Source organism: Chaetomium fimeti (assembly GCF_033439085.1).
Source record: "Chaetomium fimeti strain CBS 168.71 chromosome Unknown B0H64scaffold_7, whole genome shotgun sequence".
Classification (NCBI taxonomy): Eukaryota; Fungi; Ascomycota; class Sordariomycetes; order Sordariales; family Chaetomiaceae; genus Chaetomium; species Chaetomium fimeti.
In genome coordinates this window covers 1,342,474-1,352,889 of record NW_026944335.1, presented here as the reverse complement: position 1 = coordinate 1,352,889, position 10,416 = coordinate 1,342,474, and the positions used below count along the sequence as shown (strand labels likewise).

Below are 10,416 nucleotides of genomic sequence, written 5' to 3'. Positions count from 1 at the left end.
CCTTCCTAGTCTGGGGGTGTGCTATGGTTGCCAGAGCTCGTGTGCCTGGTCACCGACATGTTAACCCACCCGCACCACATCTCTCAGAGCAAAGTAACTCACAAATCACTTGCACCTCTTAGTTGACCCAGGTGCACCCGCTCCCCTCCGATCCGCAGTTCAGCTGTACCAAAACAAAACCCGTTAGCTGCAGCCCAGAATCCCCACCAACCACCACTCAGACACACCAAAAAAGAAAGAAAAAAAAGAAAAGAAAGAACGCACGATAGACTGCGGCCCATCCCAGCCGCACTTCCAGTTGCCGCACGGCGCCACCTGGCCGTCGCACCAGCAGTTGTCGTCGCCGACATAGGTCGCGCCCTGGCAGTTGGGCAGGTTGGCGACGCAGCGGCCCTCGAGCGCCGCGCCGGCGTTGTTGCGTGCGGTCACCTTGTTAGCGGCGGCGGCGGGCTCGGGGAGAGCCCAGGCGCTGGTCGCGGCGTGGAGGGCGAGGATGAGGGTGGTGGTGAGTTGCATGTTGATTTTGAGAGGGTTTGTCTTGGGGGGGTGGTTGGTATGAGTTGGGAAAGGTGAGGATGTTGGTGAGTGGTGCTGGATGGAAAGGTTGGTTGGCAGTAGAGGGATCGAGGGGTTTATATACTTGTCAACTCCCCTCCAAGTCCCTATGCTCTCTCTCTTAGCATTGTTCGAAGTCTGCCTCGCAACTTGATTCTCTGAGCCATTAGCCAACTTCGTCTGTCGTCTCTTGCAGACACTCTGTGAAACCTATGTTAATCATCTCCACATTCAGTTGTGGCAAGCATCCCAAACAATCCGAAGCTCGCACTTGAATCCGGAACTCTCAATGGAGTCCGAAGCTCGTACTTGCCTGTCAATCTCTCTCTGTCAACGTACTTCTCTCTGATCATTCCTTGAATAGGTAGCAACTTATCCCATTGCTCCGATCATTCGAAACTGTGTAATACCACAACTTTGGACTCTTCCCTAGACGGGGAGCCGAGGGTTATTCCAACGTATCCCTAACTGCAGCTAAAAAGGTAACGGCAATCCTGATGTGCTAATAGTTATATATGCTAGTTGTTATATTTGAAAACGGTGCATTATCTGGGGCATCTGCCACTTCAGGTTGTGACGGGACTGAGTACCTCGGTACCTAGATCTGCGAACTTTCGGTTACACGAAGGCTTCAGGCCATGGAAGCCTTCTTGGCCCTAATTAAACAAAAGGTTCACATTAGCTAAAAGACTGGATTTACACTTGTGATTGGTTTACTTGGCCAACGATCTGACCAACTGAGTCCTATGCCACGCTTCACTGCATGACTCCGCCATGGGTCTGTTGTTAATAAGTCCTGGAGGCATACGCACAGAGCGTACAGGATTGGACCTACGTTACACAAGGTCTAAAGGCCGCTCGGCTTCTCGGCAATCCATGACACCCGAGGCTCGCAAATGCAGGACCGTCTACGGTGCCAAACTTGCAAATCATGATGTGGTTCGCTGGCATTGCCACCTGTGTTTTGCGAGTTGCAATGCCGGAGGCTCGAGAGTCACCGATACTTTGTCAAAAAGGTCCCACGTAAGATATCTGATAGAGATCTACGGTACCTAATGCATCTCTTTTCAGCTCCCCTTTCGAAAGACTCATGTACCGTGTACATCCCTCTTCTTTGATAGATCTGAACGGCTATCATCAGAGAAGATCAGGCAGACAAAGTCTTGGTTCCGAGGGCAGATTGCTTCTTGATCCGAGGATGACCTCATGTTGTGGCAGTGTTGTTGCCGATGTGTCAAGATTTCTCCCCAGGCGGTGAAGGGCGGTGTCAATCGGGGCGAACGTCTTTGCCAGATGAAGAGCTGTATTTCCTGTACGGAGGCTCATCCCCCCTGACCTGGGAAATCCGATATATGTAAGGAATTTAGGGATTGGGAGGATTTGGTTGTGTAAAAATAGTAACTAGAAAAGAAGGAAGTCCAAATAGTTTAGAGGAACATAAAATTTAATGAATTGTTATCCTACCTACGTTACTTGTTCTCTGTCACTTCAGCATTCCCCTCTTCAAAAGGTATGCCCCGGGCCCTGACAATTCTCTTGCGTCGTTTCTTAGCCCACTTCCCTAGCCACGACTTGGTCGGGGGAGTATGAAGGTGGAGGGGCAGAAGCAACGTCGGCTTTTCTTCATCAGTTATCGGGAGTGTCCCCAGTTTCGGCCGGTCAATGAGCTCGGCAAAGTTTGCCCGGTCCTGCGAGCTTTCAACCACGTCAGGAGCTAGATATGCCAACACATCGGTTTCCGCAGACGGCCCAAGGTGGGAACCATCAATTCGGAGACGCGGCACCCTTAGGCGTTTGGCGTCACCAAAGTTACCCCTTATCCGCAACTCGACCCGGAGGCCGAGGGCCACTGCGGCATAAAACGCTGCCCAGTTAGCGGCCGATCCATGGCAGACCAGCAGACGCGTTCCATCACCCTTAGCGACGTCTCTCATCTGTAACAAAAGGCGGGATGCGAAGGCAACACTAAAGCTGGAGCCTTCAGCACGGGTGGACTTTAATGCGGCGGGTATATTGAGTAGGGAGTCTGAGTTGAGCAGTCGGAGATCCTCCATGTCCTTGTCCTTGAACCCGTGAATGACGCAGTTGACAAAGAGTTCGAGTTGGGGGATGCTGGGGATCGAGGTTGGCGCAAGACCCGTCAGCCTAAGTAGAGAAGACAGGACCTGGGCGAGCCAGAGGGGTTCGGCCGTCATCTGCCAGCTGATGGAGCCTTGGGGCTTTCTTTGGCGGACTTTCTGCCTTTGGGTAGCCAACAGAACTAGGATCATGCCGAGCACATTCTCCCCTGCCTCGGTAGCCGTGTATTGGCGGAAGAGCAGGCCGCTGGTGGCCCGTCGATGGTCCGGCAACCAATCCTGCAGCGCTGCCCGAAAGTCTGGCGAGAGTGGACACACGGTTCCTAGAATGAGAATCGCTTCCGTTGTTGCAACGTGAAGGCCGAAGACTTTCTCCAGGGTCAGCCGGGAGTATAGGTGGAGCGAGAGACCCGAAGAAAGCGACATCTGCGCCTGGGAGAGGTATTCGCTGGGTAGCCGAAACCGCTCCTGTGACCGCCCGCTGAGGCCCTCAGAGTACCATTTCTGCCGCATCAGAAGATACTCCATCTCGAGATGCCTTCTTGCCCATTCCGCGGGCATATGTTTGGCGAAGCCGCCGCTCCAGCGTTGCCTATGGCGGTGGAGGGAGTGGATGAGCCAGTCGTCAGCCGTCGGGAGTGAAACAGGGACCGACATGGTCCGCGATATGCTGTCGAGGATATCTTGAATCGGCAAAATATAGGCGATTGGGCCCGAAAGGATCTCTTCATCGGGATCCCCGTCACCGGCGGCGATCACCATCCCCAGCACTTTCGGTGGCCGCTCGGCTGTGACAACCCAGGACCCCGAATCCCCATCCACTGTGCCATGGTTTGGTTAATAATAGTCGCAGCTTTGACTGCGGAAAAGAAGACGCTTACCCAGTGGCTCAAGCAGAGATGCCACCATAACCCCGAAGGTTTCCCCTTCGAAATCCAGGGTTGTGTGCTCAGCTAGGATGATTCCGTGCACAACCTCCTTAGAAGTCACTACGTGACAGACCAAGGGCTCTTCGTCGGGGTGATCTGCTAGATCGGCCGGCGACGAATGGACGAGTAAATTCGAGAAAAGGGGACGCGGTGGCGCATCAGCCTCTTCGTCCCCTTCCACATTCCATCTGGTGGTTGTCCACAGGGCATCTTCCCACCCCATCTCTGTCCCATCAGTGTATGAAAGTTCTTTATCATGCAGTATGTTTGGGACAATATCCCCCCCCTCTAACCTGATGAGCGCCCAGTCGCTACCATAGCAGTTGCTGTCTTGTGCCAGCGATCCAACATGCCTCAAGCTGTCGCTCGTGACATTAGCGAAGCGGAAAGCCTCCATCTGGGCAACGGACACGGGCTCTAGCGTCTCCTCCTCATAATCCACTCCGGGCTTAGACGACACCTTCTGCTCTGAAGCGGAAGAGATTCTTCCTTTCGAGTCCGAATCCGAATCCGTCATGTCGCCTTTCCTTCCGATCACCATGCCATGCGCGGTTGTGAGTCCAAACATTTGCCCATCCACCAGGATCAACCCGCCGATCGTCATGACCGCCCCCTTTCTCCCGGGCATCTTGTTCGAAACGGTCTTCGCTTCCTGTCGAGCTAGAATTCGCGTTCCCATACCGGTTGAGGGCGAGGCCATCGTCGGGGTCGGGGTGGTCCAAGCCTCATGCTCCCCGGAGTCGCCTCTGAACCATGAGTTGCGGTTCATAACTTTAGCTTCGAAGCCGTGTCTTTTTAGGATGGCGCGAGCATCTGGGCCAGCCAGGGCTCTTCGGAGGTTCTTCTTGGCTTCCTCGTTGTTGCACACGATTATGTACATTCTTTGTTGGTCAACCATGAGGATCAACGGTACGATGTTGTTTTGCACCACCTGCGTGCGTCGCCTAGTGCGCGGGAGAATGCGATGGATGTCGTCTTGGAGTCGTTCTCCTGCGATTTTATCATTACGTGCGGGAGGAGTGGCACCAAGCCTCTCAATGGCCCAGGCTCTCACTTCGTCGTTGGTTGGGTTCGGACCCAGCCGGGTTTTGGAAAAGCGAAGGATCCAGACATGCCGCCAACTCTTCTCCGATGTGTGGCTAGAGCCAGAATCCGAGGACGGCGGAACTAGAAGGCCTGCCATGGCTGCCGTGGATAGCGCGGGTGGGCAAGTGTGCAAACATCAACAAGATACCTATTAAGACCTTGGGATCTCTGGTTATGTTGTGGGAGAGTGAAGTGATTAACTACCTCAGCTACCTACCAGGGGACGATCATGCGGGGAATAAGGCCCCAAGGGCGCTTAGGTATCGGGTCCCTGGTACCTATTGGACAATGTTTCACCACATCACGCTGGCACGCTGCACAGCAGTATGCACAATTCTGCAGCGTCCAAGGGGGCTGGGATTCAACCAATGGCGGTTACAGGGTGGCTGCGGCGCCCGCCGCGTGGCGTGGACGGGGAACTCGTTGTGATCTCCTACATCCTCACTTGAGCGTTTTCAAGTTCTAAAACAAACTGTGGCCAAAGTTCACAGCACAGAAAAGGCCCTATCCTCTTCAAGCCCTCCTCATAATGGCGGATCAAACAGAGGTCGAAGCGGGTATCCAGAAAGGCGAGAGAATCATCGCTAGGTTGTTTCTCCCTGCCGGGGATGATCTCGAACTACCACGGGAAGGCTTCAACCTGAGAACCTATGACAGATTTCTTGCGCTCTTCGACTTCGAAACCAACGCTCTCGGGGCTGGCTGCGACGAAGCGATTCTTGACGCTGTTTCGGTCATGAGGGCCAATATTGCTGTCACCAGAGGTGATTTACACACACAACTATCAGCGATCCATGAACACCTCGAAGATAAACTCGAGCACGCCATTCACTGTGCTGTGCGTATATGGCTCATGATCAACACCAGACCGGCGCGATTCGATGGGACGGCGATGGACCTGAGTCCCGTACAGAGCTGGGGTGAAAACCAGCGGCTATGCGATTTCGTCTACGGCGTCTTTTATCCCGGGAGGCCTGCCTCGTACCCTACCCCGAGTGACAATTACACCGAGCAGGAGTTGTCAGATATCGCTACCGAGAGTGCCCAGATCCAGACTCGGCTGACCCATCCCCTGACCGCGGTCAACCTCAGTCGGTATCCCAAGGTTCATATCCACTGGACCCGCTATCTTCCCGAACATCTACAGTTTGAGCACAATTTCAAGGACGTCAATGTCTTTGAGCACAAGCAGTGGCTTGCCGACGCTGTCGCGCTGTTGGAGTGGCATGCCGAACAAGAAGCACAGAAGGTGGCTCGGCGGCGATCAGCCGAAGAAGGACTGGGTCCAATACCACACCTTAACGATCAGGGAGGGATCCCGGCAGACAACGACTCGACGCTAGCGACTGATACTGCCGCGACCCCCTCTACCACGGATACTTATATCACCGCTACTACTGGTACTGACGCCGCTACTGTCCAAGCTTTGTGAGTTCCTCCCCGTGTCATCGTCACGCCACCGGATACGGACTCAGGAGGGGAGATGATAACCAACTTGAACCTAACTATACCCACCATAGACCCCCGTTCCCCATCCCTCTCGAGGTCCTCAAAGAGGCGCTGCTCACTCTGGACTATCTTTTCCCTCCCGACGAGAAACCAACTACCGAGTTCCTCAGGCGCCGCCACAACAGAAACTTTGATATCCTCGAAGTCACCTCCAGTAGTGGTCCGACGAAGCCCCGCCTTCGAGACTTTCGCTACTACCACGACCGCCTCGTGGAGATTGCGCAAGAGTACCTCAACCCTCCCCGAGACTGGAGCACAGTCTGGAGCGACAACCGGAACCCAGTGCAGTTCTGGACATTCTGGTTCGGTCTGCTCATCCTGATCATAACACTCATCTTTGGGGTGATGGCGACGGTGCTAGCTGGCCTTCAGTACGGTGCCGCTATCCATCCTCCAGAAAATGGAGGTGGTAGCGAGCCTAGGGGGCCGTGATGCCCACTTGTATCTCCCATTTCAATACGGTGCAATTTGGAAACTTGTAAGGGCACGGGCTTTACAGATGAGAGTATGTTCTCAGCAGACTGGAAAGCAGACTGGAATAACCAACTTGGCCCATCGGTATTGGCGGGAGTCGGGCAGCAACGAGACACGAAAACCAAAAAATGATTATAATTAGAAGCAGAGGGTCAGTTTCTGGATATCTCTCGTGACTTCGCCCTACTCCCCAATCTGAATCACCTAGATTGACGGCTCTATTCCCTGTATGGAGGCTCGTCTCCCCTTACCTGGGGAATCCGATACGTAAGAAATTTGGGAAGCGCCTTCATCGATACCTCGCCACAGCCGACTTTCCCGTCTTCCCAGAAGAATACGTCCAAGAGTGTGCCGAGAATAACAGCGTCCTGAACGAGGCCGATGTTCGCCTCCAACATCCCACGAGTCTTCTCCGACATGCCAGCAAACAGCTCCTCCCAAAAGGCTCGTTCGGCAACCTCGAACTCGTCCGGCACCCAGAACTCGCCTCCCGTATATTCGCCAGCTAGGGTATGGATGCGGCCAAGACCTACGGCAAAGGGTTTCGGCTTCGACAACTCCCAGTCGATCAAGCCAGTAACTTGGCACGACTCATCAATAAGAACATTGACGTCGTTCAGATCATAGTGCGAGACCCAAAGCGGCAGCTTGCTGATCTCGTCCAGCTTGTCAAGAAACCCTCGCAGCACATGCCGATATGCCACAACCTCGGCCAGCGGGCTGGCCAGTATGGCCTCGAGATGCGGCCGGACTGTTGTCGACACAGCCCCGCCGCTGTCGTTGCCAAGCCAGCCCTTGGAGAGCACGCGCCCGAGCGATTTGTTGACAGCAACGCGACCCTCAGCCCCCTTACCGGCGACGCCGTGCAGCCACATCTTCCCTGGCAGACGCTCGAGCGAGTAAGCCCATACGCCCTCAGCCTCCAGCTCGTCGTCGGGTAGAGCCACTGCGTCGGGGATAACCTGCCCCAGGGCGCCTTTAGCTACTTTGAAAACGTCGAGATCCAGCTTCTCAGTGCGGAACTGGATGACGACCTCCCGGTTGTTGGTTAGGGTGGCGAAGAAGGTCCGGCTGAATAGTCCCTGCATGGGTGGTCTGTTGATGTGTTTGGAGGGGCTGCCGAGGTGGGCTAATACTAGCTTCTTGATGCGCTTGGCTTGCTTGGTGGGAGTGTTGAGCAGTTTGGGGAGGTCATTGTCCGAGGTGATGGGGGGCTTGTTGTTGTTGTTGTTTGCGTTTATCGTCCGGGGGCGTGGCCGCGTAGCGGACACGCCAGATGCCTTTGAGTATGTAAGGACGTACTGAGCTAGGTCCTATATACAAACTGATACCTGCACCGCCTATACAGTATCTCAAGCGCTATACGCCTTTCGACAGCGTTGTACTGCCTGTATTGCTGTTGCTACTACCTCCCTTTATAGGGTATACAGTTATATCTAGTTCTAGAGCCGATCTTCTAGGCTTATCCGGGTAATATCCCGATCTCCTATAGCTGTATAGGCTGTTTAATGGTATTATGCCCTTATAGTTAAGCCGGTTTATATAACCAGTAAGTATAGTGGAGGCTATTAGTTATAAAAAAAGAAAAGAGATATATATAAGTTAAGAAAGAAAGTAAAAGACTATATACCCCCCTCTATCTGTCCCTAGGAGCCTACTACCCCCCCCCCTTCCTCTCCTATTAACCTCCCCCCCTCTTCCTATATTTTTAGGCTTTTTAGATAGTTAATTTACCGTAATCCAGTATACTGGGCCCCCGAATCACCTTATATCCCTCCTCCCATCTACTAGCTCTCTATCTCACCTCCCCTCACTAACCTAGCAACCCTCTACTTGCCCTACCCTGGCTATAATAAACTAAGTATATCGCTTTAGCGGCAGATCCGGCCCCCTAGAGCCGGGATTCCTAGAGGTAAGTATATCGGAGAAAATACTATCTAAGCTAAGCTGGACGTCCTAGCAGTCTTATCGCTGCCTAGTAGGATTAAGGAAGAAACCTGTTTCCTATATAAATACCCCGAAGGTTTAAGGATCTATAGCTAACTAGTATAGATATTTATACCTTTCTACTATATATTATAGTTTAGGAAAGGGGCCCCTATCTTTATCCTATAGCTAGGGCTACCTATAGTACTATACTAGCGTTATTCTATAGAAGACTAGGTATTTAGAGGTTTTATTATAGCTATAGTAAGGGTATTATATCCTATAGGTATTCTCAGAGTACTGGAATTTCCTATAATACTATATAAAGTTACTATAGCCTGTCCGAAGTGCTAAGAGTCTGTAGAGTGTAGGTTATAATAGTACTTCTAGTTCCTTAGGGTACTCGATCTTGTATTTAAGTTCCCAGTCCAGGTATCTCTAGGAGAGGCCGATATAGGCTACCTCCTACTGGTTATCCTTAAACACCCTTAGTCGTTTCCGGAGCCCTATCTTAATACCTACTAGTATCCGGATACTATCGGGGTCCTATAGAGTATAGAGGCCTACCTTTACTAGGCGATCCGCTATTTCGTTACCCTCTATCCCTATATAGCCGGGGCACTAAACAACCTCTATATAGCCCGGATAACTCTATATAGCTGTATAAAAGGCTAGAAAGTACCTCTATGATATGTTAGATATAGTACCCTAGAGGTACCAGATCGCTGCTATATTATTAAGGTAGACCTAAACCTTCTATATCGAGTCTACGATACAGATGGTACCCTCGAGCCCTCTCTAGGCTCCGAGCGCCTCTATATCGAAAACTATAGTATAGAGATTAAGCGAAGCTGTCCCTATACTAAGGATCTCGCCTATATCTATATTAGGATATAAGATTATAAAGCTATAGCCGAGTGCCCCGTCTTTCTATAAGCTGTCGGTAAAAACCACTATATCCTCGGAGGGGAGGGAGTTCTACTATTTGTTAAATAGGTAATGTCAGGGGTCTCTGACTGAAGAACTAGAAACTGAACTCTTTGGAGAATTACTAAAGAAGATACTAATACAGACACGGGCTACGGAACTAAGGCGATTCACAGGCGAACAAAGATTCAATTCCTAGCTAAACACTCTTATTCAGACCTAAGGTTAGGTCTAGGAAGCAACTGGAACTAATCCTTAGGGAGCTTCCCCAAGATCGGGCTCGGCCATACTTAAAAGGCTCCTTACTGAGCCTCATAACATCATCATCCATTCTGGGGCTCTGAGGCCCTATTCCGTAACAACTATCCTCCTCTCTGAGAAATCTATCCTCAGATTTAGCCTTATAAAGTAAAATTGATATAGCTCATAACTGTTTTCTACCGCTCCTTCCTGTAGAGTCGCTAGCTGTTCGGAGGTAATTACCTCCTTCTTCCAACTATATACTTTCCCACAAATATCCTCCCTTCTCTCTCAATTACAAAATTTTCTTCCTTTCTCAACCTTCAGTCTCTTACGTTGGTCGTAGTTTACCTCTCTTCTCACAACCGCATCGCCACATCATCTCTCTTTATTCATCGCATATTCGTCGTCTTACACACTCATCATAAACGTCCCTCATCCTCATCTACCGTACATACGCTGTATACACAGTGCTCTGAAGCTGGTAGATAAAAACGACAATTTACCGCTATCTATTCGGTACAAGTTCAACCAAGCTTCGTCGTTCAAGTACGCACAGTACATCAAGCGCAAGGACACCGGGTACATCACAGTTCATATTAACGCAAACGATTAAAGGCCGATTAACTAACAACTTATAGGCGGCTAGTACCATGATCGGCGATATTATAGACATACTGAAATACATTAAG

The 10,416-nt window shown here is 51.4% G+C and overlaps 4 protein-coding genes across 4 annotated transcripts; 1 reads left to right on the top strand and 3 right to left on the bottom strand.

Annotated features, from left to right (window-relative positions):
* Positions 1–118: 118 nt before the first annotated feature.
* B0H64DRAFT_477611 (uncharacterized protein) lies at positions 119–638 on the bottom strand (the record flags this gene model as incomplete). Its single annotated transcript, XM_062808213.1, has 2 exons — positions 265–638; positions 119–163 (listed from the first exon to the last, which is right to left on the bottom strand). The coding sequence occupies exons 1-2, from the start codon at positions 514–516 to the stop codon at positions 119–121; spliced, it is 297 nt and encodes a 98-aa protein (XP_062655997.1). The 5' UTR covers positions 517–638.
* A 1,280-nt stretch (positions 639–1,918) lies between these two features.
* B0H64DRAFT_229331 (uncharacterized protein) lies at positions 1,919–4,831 on the bottom strand. Its single transcript, XM_062799703.1, has 2 exons — positions 3,515–4,831; positions 1,919–3,454 (listed from the first exon to the last, which is right to left on the bottom strand). The coding sequence occupies exons 1-2, from the start codon at positions 4,743–4,745 to the stop codon at positions 2,025–2,027; spliced, it is 2,661 nt and encodes an 886-aa protein (XP_062655996.1). The 5' UTR covers positions 4,746–4,831; the 3' UTR covers positions 1,919–2,024.
* Positions 4,832–5,087: 256 nt separating this feature from the next.
* Positions 5,088–6,719, top strand: B0H64DRAFT_229327 (uncharacterized protein). Its single transcript, XM_062799702.1, has 2 exons — positions 5,088–6,076; positions 6,169–6,719. The coding sequence occupies exons 1-2, from the start codon at positions 5,178–5,180 to the stop codon at positions 6,587–6,589; spliced, it is 1,320 nt and encodes a 439-aa protein (XP_062655995.1). The 5' UTR covers positions 5,088–5,177; the 3' UTR covers positions 6,590–6,719.
* A 130-nt stretch (positions 6,720–6,849) lies between these two features.
* Positions 6,850–7,719, bottom strand: B0H64DRAFT_328120 (uncharacterized protein; the record flags this gene model as incomplete). The annotated part of the gene is made up of 1 exon (XM_062800820.1): positions 6,850–7,719. One exon carries the CDS (start codon positions 7,717–7,719, stop codon positions 6,850–6,852), a length of 870 nt encoding a protein of 289 aa, XP_062655994.1.
* Between the last annotated feature and the right edge of the window lie 2,697 nt (positions 7,720–10,416).